The 23978-nt window shown below is 40.5% G+C and overlaps 1 protein-coding gene across 2 annotated transcripts in view; it reads right to left on the bottom strand.

The window, feature by feature from the left end:
* Positions 1-2142: 2142 nt before the first annotated feature.
* Positions 2143-23978, bottom strand: part of ASB7 (ankyrin repeat and SOCS box containing 7) — a 48347-nt gene continuing 26511 nt past the window's right edge. For both annotated transcript variants that reach the window (XM_036091864.2, XM_078078962.1), the window contains exons 5-6: positions 18870-19475; positions 2143-5567 (exon numbers count right to left, since the gene is read on the bottom strand). In XM_036091864.2, coding sequence (XP_035947757.1) covers positions 5428-5567; positions 18870-19475 — 746 coding nt within the window. In that variant the 3' untranslated portion in view covers positions 2143-5427. The remainder of the gene's footprint in view (positions 5568-18869; positions 19476-23978) is intronic.

The raw sequence follows: 23978 nt of genomic DNA, 5'->3' as shown, positions 1-23978 counted from the left end.
CTAAAGGGTTAAGTGGCCAGAACTAAGAGAGAAAACCTAGAAGGTCTCTAGAGAAATATAAAATGGTCAGGTACAGTAAGCCTGTGCCCCACAAATGTTTTTTTTTTTTTGTAAAGAAAAAAACTGAGCAGTGACCAGACCCAAAACTATCAGAGGAAGAAAAGCAACATTAGCTCAAGCCTGAGCAGCAAGAAAAATATGATTCCGTTTGCCAGATAAAATAGGAACTATCTGCAGCTGGATTACCTCTGTGTCAGTCACAAAGGGTCAGTCTACTCATCACATGACCGAGTCTCTCCACTTCAACTAAGTCCCATTGTCCAAATTAAGCCAGCTCTTTTCTGATTCATAAAATGCCATTTCACAGAAAAGTGCATCACTTCATTACTACTTCATTACTACTTCCTGTAACGTAAAAGAAGTTACATTTAACTAATGTAAAAACAATTTCCTAATTAAAAGGAAACTTAAAACAATGTTCCAAGTGTGATTTTTAAGATGCTGGAACAACCCAAGATTCAGAATATATTTATAATAACCACAAACATGATTATATGAATTTTTCTTAAGGTCCTGTCTGCAACCGAAGAGAATCATCCCCTTGAATCCGATCCTTTACCCCTAATGGGTCTTCAGAATTGCTAAATCACTTAGTTTTTGTGGATGCACAACAACGACCCAGCACAAGGCACCTTGGGCATCGGTGAATGAATGAAACGGAAGAGCACATCTCACTACTGAGTGTGGCATTCCTTTAGGACAAGAGACAGAACACTGCAGCCAACAGCCCTAAGGGTTCCAGGCCCACACTGATGAGCTCTTACGGGGCCTTCTGCAAATCACCTCAGTGTTTTCAAATGGGATTCAGAATGTTAACTGTCGCTCAGGCATCACAGAGTTCTTCTGGAACATAAAGAGAGATCTATAAAACACATCATGATCTTCGAGAAATAGATCACAGAAGTTTGAACCCTGTTTACCAGCAGCATACAAGAAAAGTCATGAGATGCAGCTTGATGATCCGTTTTGGTTATTGAAGACTCAGAACACCTCAATGGTAATGACAAAACAACTCATGATAGAATAAAGACAAATGACTTCTGTATCTTAGGAGTCTAGAGCAACTCGGGCCTGCAGATCAGTATCTGGCAGTGGACATTTAAAATCATTTTATTGGTACTGAACCTCGTATAAATTCTAACATCAAAATCTGTAAGACGTTAAGAGAACACAGTTAACATGATGTGACATAAATACAGGCAGACGATAGAAATTCATTTTCTTTCTTCCCTGAAACCCAGCTACAGAGAATGTGGAAATATTTTTTTTTTTTTTTATCAAGGAGATAATCTGTTTTATCAATAGCTAGGAAGCCATTTTTGTAAATTGTCTGTCAGCTGAAAAAACAATACACTACTTACATCATATTGGAAAAGGAATGACCTCAAGATTTCCAAGCAACACAGCTATTTTTCACATCTGAACTCCCCTGCTGATCATCAAGAATCGTTTCAAATGTCCCATTCTTGGCCTTCAGTTGTGCCAAAGCCTGGACAAGTCCGCAACAAAGTGAGTTGCAAAATACTGAACATTTCTGCATGGGGTGCTCAATCTCAATCGTCTGGCCTCCCTTTCCCTTAGTACACCATCACTCATAGTAGTGTGAAGTCTCTCCTGAATCAAGCTGTGTTTATATTACATAAAGGAAGTGTGAAATCAGAGTTGTCTTGCTTCTCTCTCCTGCAGGCTAATAAACTCCCTCCAATTCATCGTTCTACTGTTCTGTGCTTAGAAACGCTGTGGTCCAAACTCTGTGCTCGGTCAAGGTGTGGCAGGCAGGAGGCAAAGGTGAAATTGGCCTAAAAAGGCTCAGGGCTCACTCAACACACTGCAGGATGCCATCGTCTTCTGTTGTGGGTGTATGAGGGATGCAGCGAAAACTGCGATTTGGGGAGGGGGCAAGAACTGCCTTCTCTGATCTAAAATGGTACTGTCTTCTCTATCATGCTCTCGACGCAATTCCCAATGATCTAAAATGCCGACGAAGGAAAGAGAGCTCTTCGCCTCTTTTCACCGAACAGCCTGAAATACTAAAAAGCTAAAGGCAGACTAGAAATAAAACACAATTCCGATAGGTTTTAAACCAGATTTAAGTTTTTTTTTTTTTTTAATTCAAATTGACCCAAAGCAAAACTTACATTACAAAGGAAGAACAAAATACATTATGATATAACACACTAGGAGTTACATGAAAGCTAAATTTGTGGGCAAAGGGCCTCATCCCAATCACATTCTGGGCTAATGAGCAACTCTGCAGGAAAAGTTAGAATCTCCATTTGCGTATGGTCCACTCTGGTAATGAAACTATACATTCTTGTCTCTCAGGGTGCGCATCTGACAAATCACTCTAGACTCCTCATGCTCCAGATGTGTACTCTTACCACTGCCAGAACAATGAATTCTCTAGCGGAAATGCTGTTCCAAGCATTACGGATAATGAATTAAAAAAAAACAAAACAGTCAAGTCCTCCAAACTAACAAGCGTGGGTTATTTTGTAGTAAATAGTTTAGAAATATGGGAATTAAATAATCTAAAAAACACTCTTAACTCTGCTGTACATTTATAAACAAATATTTACACACAAAAAAAATCTTCTGTTTTCAAAAGATGAGGTTTGCAGTTCATTAATGGTCATAATCTTTTATGAGCTGGTTTCTTTGGTGTACTTGCCAAATATACTTTCATAAAGATTTAGTAATAGGCTTAAACAATAAATTTCAAAAGGAACATGGAAGGGTCAGCGACAAATCTGATGATATTCGGAACATTTCAGTGAAGATTCTGGAAAAACCAATCAGTCGATTTTTGGAAAATAACTTGTTCTCTCTACTCGTTACGTGACCACCAAATGTGTCTCTGCCAATTAAATTCAAATGCGGACCTGCACATTGATCCCTATGTTCTACTGGTTACCACCTTTGAGACTAAAATTTTAGTTATGGTTCAACAGGATATGTGACTGGGATTTTACTAACAAAAATAAAACATTCTTTTTAAGTTTCCAGGTAAATCAAACCTCCAACAATAAATAATGGAATTATACACTTCTTCATTAAATAGAAATTTCAATTCCAAGGAAGAGCTCTCATAATTTTTTTTTTCCCGAAGTCGCAGCAGCAATGCAGAACAAAGAATTTACCTTAGTCTGATCTTTTTACTTGGAACTCCCTGACTCAAACTCAGTGGCTAACTTAGTTTGGAAACCTCTGAATGGCTGGGGAAAGAAAGTCATTTTCATCTACCTGAATAAATGAATACACACGTTTTGAGGAATTAAGCCCTGTGTGAAGGTAATGTTACTAGCACTGCTCTGAGTGCAGGGTCCCGGGCGCCCGCCCTCCCAGCTCCTTGTCTCCCTGGGCCTGGGGTTTGACGGGGAAGTAACACTCAGTACATTTCTGGCCATGCCACGTTCCTGACACCGCGAGTCTCACTTCTGACTTGGGTACTGGTAGGAAGGATGAGAACACAGCTCAGCTGCATGAGGGACTCTCTCTCGGAAGATGACATTCTGGAGATGGGAGACCACCCATTTCTATCCATCAGGCTCCGGTTAGTCTTGGAATGGTTACCAAATTGGCCACGCTGTCACTGGCTCCCTGCAAAAGAGTCTATGTACCCCATCAGCAATCCCCCCAAATCATTCTTTTTCCGGAGCCGCCCGTTCTTCAGGCACCTGGGCACTGCGTAGGCGCGAGCAGGTCCGATACACCAATGCCAAAGCTACTCGGGATCCTAGGGAACTGACTCTGTGCTTGAGAGATCGATATCCCTGCTGGCTCTCTAAAAAAAAGGTAAAGCCAGAGTAGATGCTCAATTCTGCTTAGTTATACTTTCCAGGTGAAGTAGTTTTATGCTTAATGACTCAAAACTAGAAATTCAGACAAAAGAAGCCCTTTATCTTGTAAACGTCTGATAACAAATTTATTTCTAGCGCGTAAATATTTTGAAATCGCCCAAAGCACGGAGAACAATACTGGGATATTTGAAAAGGTTCTTCTGAAACTAAAATGATGACATGTTAATAAGCACAGAACACATTTCCGAGGGCATCAGCGTAGATCCCCAATGTCTCTGGAACCTTGCCCACTGTTACTGACACTTTATCATAACTGTGTTTACACTGCAAACATATGCCCAATCAACCCAGAAAATAAAATAACCGTCCAGAAGAGCTTCACTGTGCATAACCTTAAAATAGATAGGAAGTGTTGAATTAGCCTATTAGGAATTAACCAGACTTACAAATGTGCACCCATTAGAAATTGTACCCTTTAGAAATTTTTTTTTTAACTGGGAAGAAGGAAAAAAACAAAAACAAAAAACACCATGAAACCACCCCCAAATTATTTAACTGTTAAAGCCAAATGGCTTAACAATATTTTGGGTTATTTTTAGGGAAGACTCTACCACCAGGATATGAAATTTTCTGCTTAAAGTGAAGTAAAAGACAAAGCCTACAATGGAAATGGCACCTGACATCCTATGGTCCTGCAATTAAAATTAAAGTGGCGGTTCCTGTTCTCACGGGCATGTCAAAGCTGGCTGTGGAATGAGAAACATTGAGTGAAATAATGGATAAAATACACCAGAAAGAGTATTGCACGGGAGGCACTGTTTTAAAAACAGAATACACTGGCTTTATAAAGTTATTTTTGTTTCCATTAATTGTTTTAAAAGCACGATTCAACGAGAGACAGAAGTTGAGACCCAATGTCTCTGGGTAGTGTACTACAGTTGTTAAAAAAATAAGTTAAAAACAAGAGCACACCAACAGGAAAGCAGAGGTACTGGATTTATGTCATCCAAGAGCTACATTAATTAGGAAAGGAACAGTTTGAAACAGCCAATTTGTACTCATTAAAAATGAATGAGGTGACAGAGTTACTTTAAAAATTTCTTAGGGCATTTTCCAGTAGAACCCAGGACCCCCCCCCTTCCCCGGGTGAAACTGTGCCTCCAAACCTTAACAAGTGCTCTGCTGGTTTATAATGTCGTGCACGCCCATGAAACCATACATTTGGAAAGGGGAAATTCTCCACTCCAACGCTGCTTGTGTTGTTTTGGAAAAACAATTTTCGTAAATGCAATATTGTATAGAAAGCTTGGACCTCTTAAACTTGGACCAAGAAACCAAATTAAGACCTTCAAGCATGTGGTGTGTGTGTGTGTGTTTATATATATAAAAAAATCCCTCCCCTACCATGAAAACCAAACAAACAAACAATCAAAAAACCTAAAAGTGTATACCTGCTTTCTGACTTCACAGCAAATCAGAAATTGCATAGGATATACTTTGTGCAAGGCAAAAAGCCTTTTAAGTATCTGGAATATAACTCCTAATCTTGCTCACAGTTCTGTGTACATCAGATATCATCGAATTTGTGTTTTAAGTAGTCTTTCATGACCTTGGCAATTGGTAGTTCATCAAGTAGCTTTAGGTTTTGAAGGCCTATACATTGTCGAATTTTAATTCGGCACAGGTCCTGCAAGTTTCTGGGCTGTCCTAAAAAGACAGAAAAAAGAAACTGTTACAAAGCTACACAGTACAATATTTAAGGCAGGCTTTTCAGTTCTGAAAAGAATTATTTGTTTCACCGGGACGCGTCTCTCTATGGACTTCACATGCAAAGGACCAGACAGACTTACTGAGAGGACGCGCCCTGGAGACCTTCATGTGAGGTCTTATCTGATGCTTTTCACAACCCTGGGATGATGGATATTTTCACCTCCATGTTAAAAATAAGGACTCAAGGGATCAGGGATTTGAGCAAATTGCTCAATGTCAGATGACCAATTAAAGCTTTTTGGACAGAGACTAAAACCAGTTTTTCTGAGTCTAAGCCTGGTATTCTTTTCATTACAAATCAGAATGCCGGTTTTCATCCTGGGATGCCTCTAATATGCTGAGTGAACCTGGGCGAGCAAATCAAAGTTTCTCTGTCTGAAAAGTGGGGGAACCAAATGAGATGCTGTCTAATGTGGCCCCTCCTTCAGCTCACCACTGACGACACTGGAGCCTAGACATGTAGCATGATCTCCAGGGAGCTTTCCCAAGCGACATCTGCCCACCTGTTCGCCATGATTCTGGACATAGCAGACGCTTGGCTGTGGGCACGAGGGCATAGACTGGGGGGGGCAGGGAGCCAGGCAGAAAAAACACCCCAAGCTATTCTGAATCTACGTGTCTTCAAACCTCACACCCTTACCTAATGTGCCAATAAAAACCACTGCTGTAACTCAACTCAGAAGAAAAATTACAAAATTCAATTTCGTTCACTTCTGAATATCGTATTTTACCAGAACAATTTAGATGACCTCAAACACAAGCAAGAATTCTGAGCAACAGTGCCTCAGTTGCTGGACTCACATAAATTTTGCTCTCATATTAAATGGTAACAAACAGCAAAAGCTAACATGTTGAATGCTTACTCCATGCCATGGGTCCTTATAAGCTCTCAACATACACTAACTCGTTTCATCCTTTTATGAGGGAAGCACTACTTTGATCATCATCCCCATCTTACAGACTCCTTGCGTCTCAGAGAGATTAAGTAACATGCTCAAAGTCAAGTAGAATGCCATACCTCAGCGAATCTCAAACTTCTTGGTCTCAAAACCTCTTTGCATTTTTTAAATATATCAAGGACCCGAAAGAACTTCCATTTATGTGGGTTATATCTATCAATAATTACCATATTAGAAGTTAAAGCAAATTTTAGAAATACTAGTTAAAAAAAAATAAAAATAAACCCACTACATGTGGCCATAGACAACATTGGTACAAAAAAACAGTATTTTAAAAAACAGTAAGAATGACATTCTTTCACATTTTTGCAAAGTTCTTAAAGGGCTGGCTTAACAGAGGACAGCTGAGTTCTCATAGATGCTTCTACATTCAATCTGCTGTGATAAAGTCATCTCGTCTCTAGACAAGTCCACTTATGCTCATGAAAGAAGGAACGTGAGGGGCGCCTGGGTGGCTCAGTTGTTAAGCGTCTGCCTTCAGCTCAGGTCATGATCCCAGGGTCCTGGGATCAAGCCCCGCATCGGGCTCCCTGCTCGGCAGGAAGTCTGCTTCTCCCTTTCCCACTCCCTCTGCTTGTGTTCCCTCTCTCGCTGTGTCTCTCTCTGTCAAATAAATAAATAAAATCTTTAAAAAAAAAAAAAAAAAAAAAAAAAAGAAAGAAGGAACGTGAAAAAGGCAGATCATGTCTCGGTATTATGAAAACTGTTTTGACCTCAGACAGGGGAAAGGGTCTTGTGGAGCTCCAGGAGTCCCCAAGCCATACACGGAGAACCGCTGCTATAATTAGTACTTTACCCCTTACTTGAACTGCCCTTGTTTATAGTGATCGCCATTATTCAAAATTAAGTAATTCTTCATAAATGAAAAAGGCTCCTTAAACAAGCTCTCTGTAAGGGCCTGTGTGAACATGTGCTTTCCAAGAGTTACTTAACACACGGTCTTCTCTGAACAGAATTGCAGAAGCTACTGCTTTCCTAGAAACGCCTGTAAACCTGGGGCACGTGTATCTATGGATACCTGGATATCAGTGTGAGTCTGTGATACGCTCACGCGTCTCTCGCCAAGATGTGTCTTCTCCATTTTCCAGATCTCTGCTCGGAAGCACTTCATTAGGGGTGACAAAGGTTCCCCATCAGATACTTCAGAGTTCCTTTCTACTACAGCACTTAATAAGGCTGTGATTTTACATTTATTTGGTGATTCTCTACTAATGTCCACCTTCTTCACTATCTGACATGTTCCATGAGGGCAAGACCACATCTGGCTGCCAATGTGGCCCAACGCCTGACACTGTACTCAGTAAAAACTAGCTGAATGAATGAATACTTAACAGGCTTGTCCATAAGGGACAAACCAGTCAACTCACTGCAAAACCCACCCATGGCAACAGCAAATCATTTTCTAACCTGTTCTGAATTATTTTTCACCACCCTTCATGGGCTACCATTTGGAAGGGAATAAATTATCATTGTCATTTTTTGATAAGCGCTTACAGTATTTGATCTGCAAATGCAAACCAGAATATGAATTAGATATGAACCTTCTTTTTTCAGAGTAAAGAATCTGATTTTCCTAATAGATGGCAGGTTCTTTTCAAATGTAATATTAACAAAAAGAACAAGCACAATGTATTCAGGCAAAAAACAGGTGAGGATAAGGCTGACATATAAAAAATATATGCACACTTAATGGAAACATATCATCCAACAAAGTAGAAAACCTGTATTATTGGGATTTGCTTAGCTAAGGGGAAAAAAGAAGGGATCGAGGCAAAGGGTTACAGAAGGGGGATCTTCTGCTAATCCTATTTTGTGTCAGACTGTGCTCTCCAAAAATAGCCACAACATCTCCTGTGCCTCATGTTCTTTTTTACAGTGTGATCCATATGCCCACCTCTAAGAGATGGAGCCTCGGTTCCCCTTCCTTGAAACTGGGTGCACTCATCACTATGGGGGAAGTGAAGCCACGTGACTGCGATGAGTAAGTCACAGAAGGTGACATGCTTTCACCTGGATCTTGGGACATTCACTCTGCCAACACAGCTACCAGCATGCCATGAAGAAGTCTGAGCAGTCTAGAAGGAAGAACTGAGGTCACTGCCCAGCAACCCTGGCTGAACGGCTGAACTCCCAACTGCCAGCACCCAATTGCCAGCCATCGGAGCATGCCATCTTGAGAGTGGAGAGGCCCCAGTCAAGAGACTCCAGATGACACTGCGTGGGGCAGAGAAGCAAAATAATCCACCATTACTGTGTTAAGCCACTAAAATTTGCAGCATTAGATAACTGAGATTCTGGGACCCCGAAGTAGGGTGTTGCCATTAAAAAAAAAAAAATCTAAAATATGTGGCTTTATCACTGGGACCAGCTGGTGGGGAAGGGCTCTGAGGAGTCTGTTAGGGCTTAAAAGAAAGTTCTAAAATGTTACTAGAAGCTGGAAAAAAAAATGTCACTAGAAGCTGGGGTGGGGGGGCTTTTATTAGTAACAGAAAGTTTGGCAACACCGTCCCCTGCTGTAACATAGAAAAGTAGTAAATATATCCTAATGATCTAGTTAAGAAGATTCCATGGGCCGACTATTGGAGGGGCCACGGGCTCTCCTGTCTATGATAAAATGCAAGAAAGCAAAGATAAGCTGGCACCTGTAATCCAAGGGATGTAGCTACAGAAATCCTATCATCCTCAGAAGGTACCTCCACAGGGCCTCTCCCAGGGAGAGATGAACTTTCTATGCCTAAACATCAGAGAGTTTTACTCGATTTGCTACTCATTTTTCTTCTCCTTTAATTATTAAGTGGTGTGTTGTGGCAATCTTTTACTATTTTGGGAGAATCTTATCTTTTAAAGAGCTCTTGGCCATGTATAATCTGCAGAATGACCTTTAATGGGAGAGGCACATCTTAGTGGTTAAAAGCATCAGGTCTGGAGCATGACGGCCCGGGTCTGACTCCTGGCCCCACCATTTACAATCTGCGTGATCCTGGGCAAGCTCCTTAGCCCCCTGCCTCAGATTCCTCATCTATGAACCGAGGATAACAACACCTCCATCACAGGGTTTACAAGCATCAAAAAAGTTAATTTTGCTGAAGTGCTTATGGGTATCGTACCAGACACACAGTAAGGGCTATATAAGTATTTGGTGAATAAAGGTTAAAATAGTGATTTTTCAATACTTGTAAGGATAACGTTTGCTTCTCCTTCCCAGAAAAGTAGAGGGTGCTTCCTGGAAGTTGAGGTCTCCCCTCTTCCTGGTGTTAAGAGAGGAAGACAACTAGTTGGCAGCTTACAGCAAAGGAGCCACTTGGTAATCGGTTACGGGGAAATGGTCCTGGGCAAATTGATGGGAATGACACTGTGGAAATCGCCGCATGATTCAGGGCAGGCAGAGATGTAAGAACCTTAACTATATAAAAACCCGTGCAGTGATGAAGTGAGGGGTGCTTTACGGTACTGCGCCGCCAATGGAGACAGGGACTCATCTTGCCATGTCGGAACACAGACCGGACAGCACGCTTCCACAGGTAGGAGTGTGATAAGGACTACTCATTGCCTCCCTGCTGTTTCTAAGACTGACTAGGGAGCTATTTTTTTTCAGGAGTATCATTTTAGGAACAGAAAATGATAATTGAAAAAGTACTTACTTCCTAGTCAACACATCACTCAAAAAAGATTTACTGTGCGCGTCTATGTACCCCCAAAATGCACTATGCCATGGATTAAAGGGGTGAGGGGAGAGAAGGCGGCAGAAGAAAAGAAGGCAGAGAAAGGGAATAAAGAGAATGAAACCAAAAACACTCAACATACACATGCACAAGGTTTACTAGGTGTCGCAGAAAATTACTCCTACCCTGTTAAGTAACAACTGCCTTGTCCAAGGGATTGTAACAGGAGAGACCTGGGGGGATAGCTCACACAAGAGTATAATTTCAGGAATCATAAACACTTTGGGGGATGCAGGAACACTACAAGGTATTCACACTAACAAACTACAATGGGATTGCATAATAGTTCAAAGGGCTATTAGTCTCTCCATTTGGTAAAGCAGCCCATCATTAGTAATAATTGGGCTTGCATAAAATAGGAAATCAGCTTTTGAAGGGTCTGGTCTAAGATAAATTACAAAACCAGGGCAGCGGCATAATTTAGAAAATTAAATATCCTAAACCACCTCCTTTTGATACCACCATTATACCACATTTATGACAGGCTAAATTTATTTATTTGGGTAAAATATTTGTAAAGGTAGACAGAGAGGCAAAACATCTTTCCATAGCCAGAGAAAAGAAAATGAAAGCAAAACAATGTTCTGGGTCTTCTTTGGGGGAGAGGGGAAAGAGACCGGCAGAAGAGGGTGTAAAGAAACACAAAGAAAGATTTAGCCTCCCTTGACTGCTGTCTACAATCTGACTTGTTCCTTTCAGCTACCTCCCCATTTTAGGTCAGCATCTGGAATGGTCTCCCAATACCTCTTTGTTTTATTTCAGCTTCCCATTTTAAAATCCTACCATAAACACGTTTTATTCCTTCGCTCTTGTCTCTGAATTTCCTTCACAGACACTCAGGATGAAATGTGTTCAACAAATCTTTATAGGACAATGGCAGTTTCTAGCTCACCTTAATATAAAAATTGTGGTATTATAAAATAATTTAACTTAGATAGAATCCAAATATATACAGTTTCAGCCTTGATGACATTTGTCCATTGGTTACATTTGTTTCCACAGGCTAATGAGCTTTGACCTATATTCTTCATTTGCATTAAAACTAAACAAAACCATAGACTGCTTCTTAACAAATAACAAATCTCTAGAAGCCTATATTGAAAACAGAAAGCAATATAAATATCATGAAAAAAGTGAAGAATAAGGCAATGCTTTCTAGATCAAAGGACCTTAAAAATAAATGACTTAGAACTATGTACTATTTATTTCTAAAAGTGATTTTAGTAATTGGGACCCAAAGGCCTATCAAGACTATAGAGATGTCTGGCAAATCCCCTATTACCAAAAAAAAAAAAAAAAAATCACCATAGGTAAAATGTGCTACACAAATTACTTCTCTTAAAGAGTTATGCTAGGTGGGGCGCCTGGGTGGCTCAATTGGTTAAGTGACTGTCTTCGGCTCAAGTCATGATCCCGGGGTCCTGGGATCGGGCCCTGCATTGGGCTCCCTGCTCAGCCAGAAGCCTGCTTCTCCTTCTCCCACTCTTCCTGCTTGTGTTCCCTCTCTCGCTGTGTCAATTAAATAAATAAATAAAATATTAAAAAAAAAAAAGAGTTACACTAGGTAACCCTGTTTTGATATCATCCTACCCCCCCCCAAAAAAAAATCAAAGAGTGATTAAAGAAGCATTTGAAAGAAATACAGAAATAAGGGCACCTGTTGTAGAGGTGTTTTATGTGATCATCCGCTCACATGCTTGCCGTTGTACTAGATTTAGCTGAGAAAGCCACAGCCTAAATTTTACTTTCTTAAAATTAAAAAAAAAAAAAAGAACAGAATGCAGGAGCAGAGTTTGAAACTGTTTTTGAAGTTTAACTCCTGCTGCCAAAACATCGTGTGTGACTATTTTTAAATAAAAACACATTTCAGGTTACTGCAGTGTTTATAAAACAGTATTTTTAAACACCTGTGATGCTGTTCTTGAAAGCAACATGCTTAAGTACTTGACAGATTAAGTCTCCCCCAAATAGTTTACCCAATTCAATTCCTATCTACCTAATCTTTTTTTTTCCTTAGAAATAGGAGCCATTTAATTTCCTAAACTATACAAATCAAAATACAACCCAGTCCGACGTTTCACACACCACTGATGCAAACTGGGTGGTTGCTTCAAGTCTGTGAGCAACATCTACTAGAAACACAGATTGCAACTTGGCCTCCTTTTGGATAGTAAACACAAACCCAAATTGCATATTCCCTGCCTTAAGAATAATCTAGACCAGAGCTTGCCACAGGAATAAAATATGCTTGTGAAAGTTGGCTGTTCAGTGAACAAAAATTAATGGTTAACTTGCTCAAGGACTTCTTGGCACCTTGGATATGCTGCTACTCCCTGAAACTGGGATCTAGAATCCAGGGTACTAGTCTTCCAAACTAATTTGAATAATGTATCCGTTTACCCTCATAGCATCTGACAGAACCACAATTTTATAGACACACTTCAGGAATCACTGATCTCTACAGATCCTAAGTTGTAAATACACTGGCATAGGGCAAGTAGTAATTTAAAGCATTTCATTTTATCCAGACTGTAGTAACTGCAAACAAAAATATATTAGAAATTCACCATATCTGAGAACACCAGGCTAACAAGGTGTCCTTAAAAATTTGAAGGTAGAAGTTGTACATCACCAGGGTCTCAATCTTTTAGTTTTATGACCTCTTTGCACTCTCAAAATTGGAGGACCCCAAAGAATTTTTGTTTATGTGGGTTATCTCTATCTGTATTTGCCATACTTAGAAATTAAGGTTGGGAAGTTTAAAACATATTCGTTGATTCATTTAAAAATAACAGTAATACAGGGTGCCTGGCTGACTCAGTTGGTGGAGCATGCAATTCTTGATCTCAGGGTTTGGAGTTCAAGCCCCACATTGGGTGTAGAGATTACTAAAAAAATAAAATCTTAAAAAAAAATAACAGCAATATAAATTCATTATCAGTTGAAGTAAATTTTGGGAGAAAAAAGAGGCTGCTTTCTAAAACAAAAAAGGTTTCACAAGAAGAGTGGCACTGTTTTACGTGTTTGCAAATTATCTCTTAAAGTCTGGCTTCATACAAGATAGCTGGATTCACAGATCTGCTCCTGCATTCTGTTCTAATATGTTGTCTTGATTGAAGTACTTCAAGAAAATCCAGCCTCATTCACATAGTTGGAAAGGGAAAGAATATTTTCATAGTGTTTTTAGATGATCGTCATCTTCTTTGATACTTCACCAAAACTCGACAAGTGGTATTTTTTTAAAGGTTAGTTGCAATATGCAATCTGAAACCAAATCAATGAACCTCTCGTACTCTTTCACATTCAAATCCATTGGTCTACTTTGTCCTTTGAATGGATCTTTTACCCACGCATGTTTTTGTCAAATTATGCATTAGTCCTTTGGAAAACATTGGCTCACTAGGTTATGGAGATCTTCCAAATGTTGACCCATTTCATTAAATAGTATCAAAAAAAATCACTTTTGTTAGTATTGCCGCTTATCTCAAAAAAGTCTTTGCATATTGGGAACCTGCCAATGTCATAGTAGCAAATACAAGCTTTTCAAAATTCTAATTTTCACTTGAAAGCTCAAATTTTATGACTTGTCATAAATACTGTCAATTGTTTTCCTTAACGTGACAAGAAAGTCTGCCAAATAGCCAAGACTAAATAGCTATCGTTTGGCTGTCAGTCAATCTTCCAGGTAAAAATGGGTGTTCCACAGAAAAAGCTGCTGGTTCAGCTCAAACAAATCGAAGAAGTGCTTTTTGTCAATTCAATCACAGCACTTTGGTATGCAGTAAGAATACTTTCAATTTCCATTCCACAGAATATTAAAAAGGCATGTACTCAGAGGGATCAGATTTAATGGGATTAATTTTACTGCTTTGTCAAAGACATCCCTAAATGGAACTGGAATCTTCTTTAGTGAGATTGCCTGGTGGTGAAGAACTCAAGAACTACGTGTACCCTTTGGGGCCACTGCCGCGGTTAACACTGAGGAGCCAGCAGTTTGACCCGCCATTGCTCCTACCCCATCAGTCAAATGACAGCGCAGTGAAAGAGGCGAATCACATCTCAGCGCTGCTATGAAATCTGTTTTGACCTCATGGGCACCTAAAATGGTCTTGAGGACCCCCCCAAGAGGCCACACTATGAAAACCACTGTTCTACATAAATCATAAAATAAAATCACAAACGGCAGGAAATCATCCCCTTTAAGAGTGGTTACCGGCAAGAATTTTAAAAAGGAGGGGGGAGACCCCAAGGACTGTGATCTAATTCCCTCATGTTTCAGAGGGGGTAACTGAGAATCAGGGGGAGCTGGGAGGCTAAGCGGCTTGCCCAAGGTTTTTAGGCATGTCAGACATGGGGTCAAGAGCCCATTAGCTGCTCTCTCCACCACTAGACACAGCCAATTTAACAACACCTCTGACACAGGCAGAGCTGAGGGATCTTCAGGATCGTATACGGGAGAGATGTGCCTCTGAATTCCAGCGGGCGAAATGCTACTCAGCCCAAATGACCATGAATAGACTGTTGTTCACTTTTTACGTAAAAACAACAAAACTAATGAACTGACTTCCAGTTTTAGCTCCTGAACATGTAAGGAGCTTGGAAGTCATCACTCCTGCTCTTGTAAGAAGAAAACGCTGAACAAACGCAAAATCAGTGACTTGCCTTGGACTCGCCCACCATAAATCTACATGCCTCGATGAAATAGCAGCCCCACAGAGATAGATTCCACACAGTGAGTTTAGATGTGCAGGTCAAATGGTGACAAGCCAACCCCTCCAACAGCTTTTCACCTTGCTGCTTGTCCAAGTCTTGGATTCCACTTTGCCTTCTGAACGTTTCCTTCTTGTGCAGAAAGAGCAAACAGACCTCACAGCGCAAACCACCACAAAGTCAGGAGAGAGAAACAAATCCAGCGAGTGACCGCTGAGATGTGCGTACCTGGAGCACAAGCTGCTGGAGCCATAAACTCGTAGGAACACTTCAATGGTAATTTTGACGAGTTACCTGAGGCTGTGTGTGGACTGGCCTGACAGTGAGGGTCACAGTCTTAGGAAGCACCCCCCCCCACCCGCCACATTCTCTCCATTTTACTTTCAGGAACCCCACCAGGTTGTCATAGGGAATAGCTAATAAAAACCCCCTTGTGGCTCTGGCAAGGGAGGAGGGTTAAGAATAATCATGGGATTTAAACCCAGAACCTTCTCCATAACAAAGGCCTGTTCTCTAAGGGTAAAGACTTGACCAGAGTCTTATCCCACCTGGAGAAAGACTCTGGGTGCTGGAGTCAGAGAACTGTTCTAACTGTCTCACCAAGCTGTGTGAGGGAAGAGGAGGAGGACAGAGAGAAGCCCAAAGTCAAGAGGGGAGACAAGACCGAGGACGCAGGAGGGACTGAAGTTTCCAGGACCTACAGCTCCAGCAGACATGGTACGCAGCCCAGATCCCGGCCAGGTTCACACAGAACCTGACATTTAAAGGCCTATTTACCTCTGTTCCTCTTACCTGATCCATCCTGTCTGGCTTCAATAAAAAGTTACAAGACATGCTAAAAGGCAAGAAAAAAAACAACAGTTGGGAGAGACAAAGCAAGCATCGGAACAGACTCAGCTATGACACAGATGTTGGAATTATCAGACAGGCAATTTAACTTATGATTGCTCTGTTAAAACTGACAAAGATGGTAGATGGTAACAGTAAAATCTTGCCTCTCTAATGCCTCGATGAAATAGCAGCCCCACAGAGATAGATTCCACACAGTGAGTTTAGATGTGCAGGTCAAATGGTGACAAGCCGACCCCTCCAACAGCTTTTCACCTTGCTGCTTGTCCAAGTCTTGGATTCCACTTTGCCTTCTGAACGTTTCCTTCTTGTGCAGAAAGAGTAACAAGCCTTACAATCGAAGGATTTCCTAGGCAGGCAGCACAACATGGCACCTGTTCTGCAAATAGGCTGGCCAATCAGACATGGAAGCAGCCTCCTTTCAAGTGGCACTCTCCAGCAGGGAGCCATCTCGTTTTCCGCCCTCTCTACTCTGTTCTCTAAAACCCTCCTCTGACTTCCAGACCCTTGGACACAAGGAACTGCAATTACCAGAGATTTTCAGGCCTAAGGCCTTCTCCTGCAGAGGCGGCTGGCTGAAGAAAGTCCGTCCCTACCACAGGCATAATCTGGGCCTGAGAATTCACAAGTGGGCTTTCCCCCCAAACTTAAGTTCTACACTACTTGTCTCCGAACAAAATTCCAGGCATGCAGGTCATTAAAATGCCTTCTGTACCCCCCGTAAGTTTAAAAGTTCTTGCTAGTCTATGCCCGAGGTTCAGCTTTCTTGTGGAATTTCTCTCTTAAAAGATTTTTCATTCTGGTTAACTCCCTCGTCCGTACAGTGAGTAGGGGAGTTTACATTTGGCACAGGGGAAGATAAGGGGAATAACAGTCCACCAAGCTAAAAAAGAGGAGGCTGGGGGAGAGTAAGAATCTAAGGGATTCACTCTATTGGTAGCAAGCCAGGCCTTGCTGTTCATCCACTCTCATATTTTAAAAAACATATACAGCACTTAAAATGTGCCAGGTGCTATTTTAAGCACATTACAAACATTAACTCATTTAACCCACACAACAAGCCTGTAAGATAGATATAATTATCCTAATGCTCCCATGAGGACACTGCGGCAGAGCAGTTGGGTAACCTGCCCAAGGTCACAGGTGACAGGTGGCAGAGCTGGGGCTTGAGCTTGGGCAGCCCAGCTCTAGTCGATGCCTTTAACTGCTGAGCAAAATATTTAACAAAAGGGGCTGAGGCAGTCACACTAATTTAACCAGGAGTCTCGAGTGAGAAATTAAAACAAAAATGAAAGCAACAACAAAAAGATACTCAGAATGCAGAAAGAGTAAGAGATACCTCACAGGCTTTTTCCAGAACAGAATCCTAACCTGAAGTTTAAGAGTAATATCCTCTCTCATAACACCAATACCCATCCCAGTCTACGAATGAAGACTGCTAGAAAATTTGCTGAGAGAACCAGCACTGGAAATGCCACGGCACACTTTTCGTTAGATGCGGCCTGGATCTGAAGAGTCAGAGTAAGCTGGCGAGGAAACACCACACAGGACATCCCCTGTGTCTCGGTATGTCGTGTGTCTCAAAAACTTTCTTCAAGGGATCACCTACCAGTCAGCCCAAAACCCTGCTCCCAAGGCAGACAGATCTGTGTAGAACACGGGAGCCACCAGGCCCTTGTAGCCATCTAAATTTCAATTAATACAGATAAATTAACAACTCCGTTCCTCAGTGGCGTTAAGCACGTAACACGTGTACACCGGCCACACGGGGCCAGGGCTGGTAGCTACCATACTGGACGGTGCGGACAGGCCGTTTCCGTCGCCACACACAGGCCAAGTGGACAGCCTAAGTTAGATCCTGAGGGTGATTTCTTCTGAGGCTTTGGTCTGCAGACACACAGTGGTAACAGTGCCATCTTTTCCTTTTCATAAGCACACAAAATCCAAATTACACTTCATTTGTTCATAAGATTTCCACTCCCAAGTTCAGTTCCAAGCGGGAGGTAGATTATTTACAGGGTCGAGTCAACTCCTTACCCCTCAGTACCTGGTACCCACAGTGTATTTGTTCTTCCATGATAACGACTGAAAGGGAAAAAGCAGGCGAGGAAAAGGGAATTCATGAAAGAGTGAAGCAGAGGGTGAAATCAAGCATTTCGTTTACCGACTTGAGCCTTGCGTTGGATGTTGAGCTCCGAGACGCACCTCGACTAGCTGCGGAGGAAGCCTGACAAGGGAGGGTGGCTATATCCACACACAGACCAATACCCCTACCAGAGAAACAATGCAAACGTGCACCACCACGCAAGGCGGGGCACACATTCCCAGGCTTTCAGAAGTGCCCGTACCAAAACAGGTCAGAAGTGGAAGCCACAAGGGCCCGGGGCCGTAGTACCAAATCTCCCACTGACGACAAATCTCATCTTACAACAACTTCTGGCATCTGTAACCTGCATTACTAGGATCCCTCGCTCAGGAACACTGCTGTTCATCTCATGTGGGGTCACATCCCGGGAAGCCAGAAAAGCAACAATAAGACGGGGAGCAACAGCCTGGCACTAAAGCACCGATTCTAGAACACTTCCACAGCTATGGAACCTAAAGGCCAACGCTCTCCTTCTAATTCTTCAATCAGAAGTCCATGAAAGCCCGAATGACTATATGTATGATCAGTAAGAACTGTCTTGTTCTAACAGAGACCTTTGTGAATTTAACAGTTTCTCCTTTCTCTGTCCCTTCCTACATTTCCGCTCTCAGCCTATCTATCCCTATTACTTTTAGTAACACAATTGAATTTGTATGAAATCTTGTGATATAGAGCTTTCTTTTTATTTCAGATGAATGAGGCATGAGTCACATTATTAATAACTTACTAATAAGCAGGGCTGATAGGAATCATTAGCGTCTGCTCATTTTAAGTTGTAAACACATCTGAAACACGCCCCCAGAAGATGAAAATTTCTTAAAAATGCAGTAAGATTAATAATTAAATTACATACTTGTGACTTCTTGTAAGAAATCCAAACACGGTCGACTACTTCCAGAAATACTTATTGAAACAGCCAATGGGGTCTGTCCTTCATAGTTCCTTGTGTTTGTGTCCGCTCCATAGTTATATAACATCCGTGCACAAAGCACATCATCCCTAAGGGCAGACAAATGCAAAGGAGTCTGTCCATCTTCTAAGCGACCCAAGTTTGTGTCTGCTCCTCTCTGAAGGAACATTCGGCAATAAGAGTGATTGCTTTTGATCACAGCGTATCGCAACAGAAAACCGTTCTGGATGTCGATGTTGGCATTGTGGTCCAGGAGGATCTTCACGCAGCTTGACCTCTCTCGGATGATGGCGAGCTGAAGGGGGGTGGTGCCTTTATCGCTGAGCGGGTCGACCTCAGCCTTGAACTCCAGTAGGAGTCGGACAAATGAGTCCCTACCATAGTGAGCAGCCACATGGAGGGGAGTCCAGCCATCATTGCTTTTGGCATTAATAATGTCGCTCCTGTATTCAGATTCTAACATCAGGCGTGCAATCCGGGCCCGGCCGTGCATGGCTGCATAATGAAGAGCAGTGAAGCCTCCGATCAAGTCCTTAACTGTTGGATCGGCTAGGGTTAAAACCAAAATGAAAACATTAGCAGACTCGAAGACAAAACAATGAACTCTACCACGGCACAGAGCATTTAAGCCCATTCCCAGGAAAAAAAAATGACTGAAGATTATAATGGACATCAAGTACTTCTTTCTCAGTTTAATTGAAGCATAGTTTTCACAGAAAATAAATTTTGATAGAAAGTCATCAAACCTGGGTTAACAGGACAAAAATGACCTACAGAGTATTTAAAAGATAGGCAAAAACAAAGTGTTCAGATGGCCACAGCCCCTCTCGGTCTTAATTTAACCAACTGCTTTTGGCTACTCGGCTCTCTCATCTCTGTATTGTTTCATGTTTCTCTTCAGTTTTGAACTTTTTGTTTTCTCTTGTGCTTCTTGGTCTTAAAGAGAAGCATGTGTAGCAACATCTGCTGCTCTAAAGGACGGATGTACTGTGGTCTGGCAGGCTGTGTTGTTTTAGGGTGTATTAGGTAAAAAAAACAAAAAACAAAAAAAAACCTGTGGTCTGTAAAAATTCCAAAGCACGTAAGATATATGTTAAATGATCTTGATAAATCATGTTTTCCTAAGATAAGAGACTATTCTGTGGATTCTTAGTTTTATAAGAATTTTGGAGTTTCTAAGAATTAAGCAGCATGTTGTGTGAAAAATTGGGAGAAACCTCAGCCCTGTATAAATATTTTCTATAACAGTTCCAAAATGCTCTCCTAAATGGACTGATTTCTGGAAAGAAAGTGAAAGGAAGAAAGAGAAGTGACAATCGGCTGTGTGACTCTTCATCACAGACTTTTGTCACCTGCCCCGATCTTCCCTGAAGCCAAGGGTCAGTTCTGTGTGGCTCTCATCCCACTGGCCTTCCTGGGCAGTGGGTAGAAAAGGGGCAAGAAGTGCTCCCTCCTGTTATGTAGGTCACGTCCTGGGGGCCAACAATCTCAGGTGAAAATAAATTTGTCAGGCCTAACTACCTAGGGTTAAAATGCTCCCTTAATTTCTAGTTTATTCATGAAAGAGAGAAATTCATGAGTGTTTTCCAAATAAAGAGAAAGCCTCCAAAGTTATAGGATTAAAACACTCCTATATTGTTTACTAAAATGTTATTTAGTTCTAAACTATATGATGGCAGCTGGGTCCCTTAGAAAAATCTATGAGGCAGAAAACTCCATACAAAATATTAATAATACTATAGAGAATAAAAAATACAATTAAGAAGTAGTTGCTAACAAAACCTATAAAAAGTTAACATTTTTAGGAAAGCTGTATCAGTTGAATTTCTAAAATCATTTAGTATAAACTGATACTACCCAGTGGTCGTATTACAATTTAAAGAAAGTAAGAATATTCTATCTGCCTTGGCCGTCGCTAAAAAAAAAAAAAAAAAAAAAAAAGATACAGTACCTATATACTGTGAGACTTTAAAGAAAGCAAGAATGTTTAAACAAAGCATTTTGCTGCCATCTACTGGTAAGGCACAAACTTGAGCGACAAATGTTTTCACTTTGACAGCTTGTGCTGAGCCCTCAAGTCTCGGACACCCACCTCCCTTATGTATGGAGACTAAGACAGGCATGAAATCTAAAAGAACCCCTTCTATTCGAATGAAACGATGAATCTTGCCAAGACTTCCATTTCTAATCTATACCTGACCAATCAGCTGCTTCTTTCTTAATCTGTGGGGTTTCAGAATACCTTCTTTCATTTCTCCCACCTTTGAATCCACCAGGGGTGTCTTTAAAGGTGCCAGCAAACAGTCTTATGCGCATCCTATACTCGCTGCATTTGACAGTAAGATTGAAATTATGTTACATGAAATTGCACCAGCATCTTTGGTTTTCCACTTTAGGCCTTTTTTAGGTGCTACTTGCATTTTGTTGCTATACTGAGCTAGGAAAAACAAAGATTAACAGATACAACAAGGATCTGCTTAGTCTCAGTAAAAACCATGAAAACGCAGTAACCGAGGACATGCTGGAAACACAGCACAGAGGTAGAGCTATAAATTAACAGTGCATAAAAAGTGTATACTTACTGTCCTCAAGGCATTAACAAATAGGAGACAAAAGACAAATGAAGATGAAAACAAAGATTAATTTAAGGATTATTATAGCTAATGCAACAGATAAGGAAAAGATCTCATTTGTAATTAGTAACAGAAACTACAAAACGCCTAGATACAAAGTGAATAAGAGATGCACAAGATACATGTGAAGACACTTCTTTGATTGAACTGAATTCACTTCATCTGTATCTGCTCAAATGTCCCTTCATCAGAAAAGCTTTCCCTGAACACCAACAGCAGTCCCGGCCACCTCATTACTTTGTCCTTTTAGCTCGCTTCTGCCTTCTCACAGATGCAACTTATTTTAAACAAGTTATAGTATAGTTTCAAGAAATCCATTTAAACCTACTGAAAATTTTTAAAGTATATATAAATAAAAGAATTTCCTACCAATATGATTTTTTTCCAACTGCTTTAGTGAGGTATAATAAAATTCACCCGTTTTAAGTGTAGAGGTTGATGAACTTTGACGAACTAAGACAGCCACGTAACCACCACCACAATCAACATACTCCCATCATCTCTGAAAGTTCCTTCCTGCCTCTTTACAGTCAATTCCTTGCCCAGGCTGTGCGTCCCAGGCAACCACTACAGTTTTGCCCTTCTAGAATTCCATATGACTGAAATCATACAGTATGCAGACTTTTGTGTTTGACTGATTTCAGTTAGCATGACGTTTCTGAAATTCACCCATGTTGTTGGTGTGTATATATCAAAAGTTCATTCCTTTGTATTGCTGAATAGTATTACGTAATATGTATATACATTTATTTATGGATTCACCAGCAGATAGATAACTGCGTTATTTCCAGTTTGAGGCTATTATGAATGAGGCTGCTGTGAACATTCACATACAAGTCTGTATTTTTCATTTCATTTGGGTAGATACCTAGGAAAGAACTGCTAGGCCACATGTTAAGTGTACATTTAACTTCCCAAGAAATTGCCACACTGTTTTTCTAAGTGGCTATACAATATTATGTTCTCTCACCAGCAACACTGTATGAGAGTTACAGTTCTACATCTTCACTAATACCTGGCATCATCAATAATTTTAATTTTACTGCTCCAGAGAGTATAAAGTAGTAACTTACTGAGGTTTTAATTTATATTACCCTGATGACTAGTGATATTGGGTTTATTCATGTATTTTCTTTTGTCAAGTGTCTGTTGAAATTGCTCACTCATTTTTACTAGATTGTTTTTCTCATTACTGAGTTTACAATTCAATTGTGTATATATTCTGGATACAAGTCTTTGTCAGCTATGTTTTGTAAATATTTTCTCCTAGTCTCCTGATTGCCTTTTCATTTTCCTTTTTTTGAAGAGCAAAATGTTTAAATGTTGAGGAAGTCAACTCATCTGTGTCTTTTATTGCTTGCGCTTTTTGTATTCCATTTAAGAAATCTTTGCCCAACACAATGTCACCTAGAATTTGTGTTTTCTTCTAGAAGTTTTATTTTTAACTCTTACATTTAGGATAATGACTTATTGCTAGTTGATTTCTGTGTAAAGTGAGATCAGATCAAGGTTCACTGTTCCATACAGATATCTAGTTGCCCAGCACAATTTGTTGTAAAGACTACCTTTTTCCCAATGATTTATCCCTGTGCCACGGTCGAAAACCAATTTACTATACAAGTGTGGGTCTTTTCCAAACTCTGTTCTAGTCTATTGACCGAAAAGTGTATCCATACACCAATACTGGATTGTCCTGATCACTGCAGCTTTACCAGAAAGTCTCAATAGCAGGTAGTACATATCCTCACACCTTTTAAAAAACTGTTTTGGCCAATAAATTTTAGAATCAACTTGTCATTTTCTTCAAACAAGCCTATGGGATTTTGACTGGAACTCCAATGACTCAAAAAATGGAAACCATCCCCAAATACTCTAAATAATATTGATTCTTCCAAACATGAACAAAGAGTATCTATCTATTTAGGTCTTCTTTAATTTCCCTCAGCAATGTTTTGTACTTCTCAATGTAAAGGGCTTGCACATCTATCATTACATTACTAAATATTTTAAGTTTTGTTGATATAATAACAAATTTTAAAATTTCATTTTCCAATTAACTGCTGATATAGAGAAATAAAGTTGATTGCATACTGAGCTGTGTAAGCTAAATTCACATTTTTGTTCAAGCACATTTTTGTAGATTTCTTATGCTAGTCTATATACACAATTACGTTCTCTGCTAATAAAGAGAGCTTCACTTCTTTCTTTCCAATCCACAGGACTCTTATTTAAACAAGTGTTAAATAAAAATGGTAAAAGCACATACTCTTGCCTTGTTCCTGATCTCAGAGGAAAAGCGTTCAGCAGTTCACCATTTACTATTATGCACATTGTAGTTTTTCCTAGTTACCTTTCCTTAGGTTTTGGAAGTTATCTTATGCTTCTGGTTTGCTGAGTCTTTATGATAATGGGTATTTTA

The sequence above is a fragment of the Halichoerus grypus genome, chromosome 8 (genome assembly GCF_964656455.1).
Source record: "Halichoerus grypus chromosome 8, mHalGry1.hap1.1, whole genome shotgun sequence".
Lineage (NCBI taxonomy): Eukaryota > Metazoa > Chordata > Mammalia > Carnivora > Phocidae > Halichoerus > Halichoerus grypus.
This window is presented reverse-complemented; position numbering and strand designations above follow the sequence as displayed.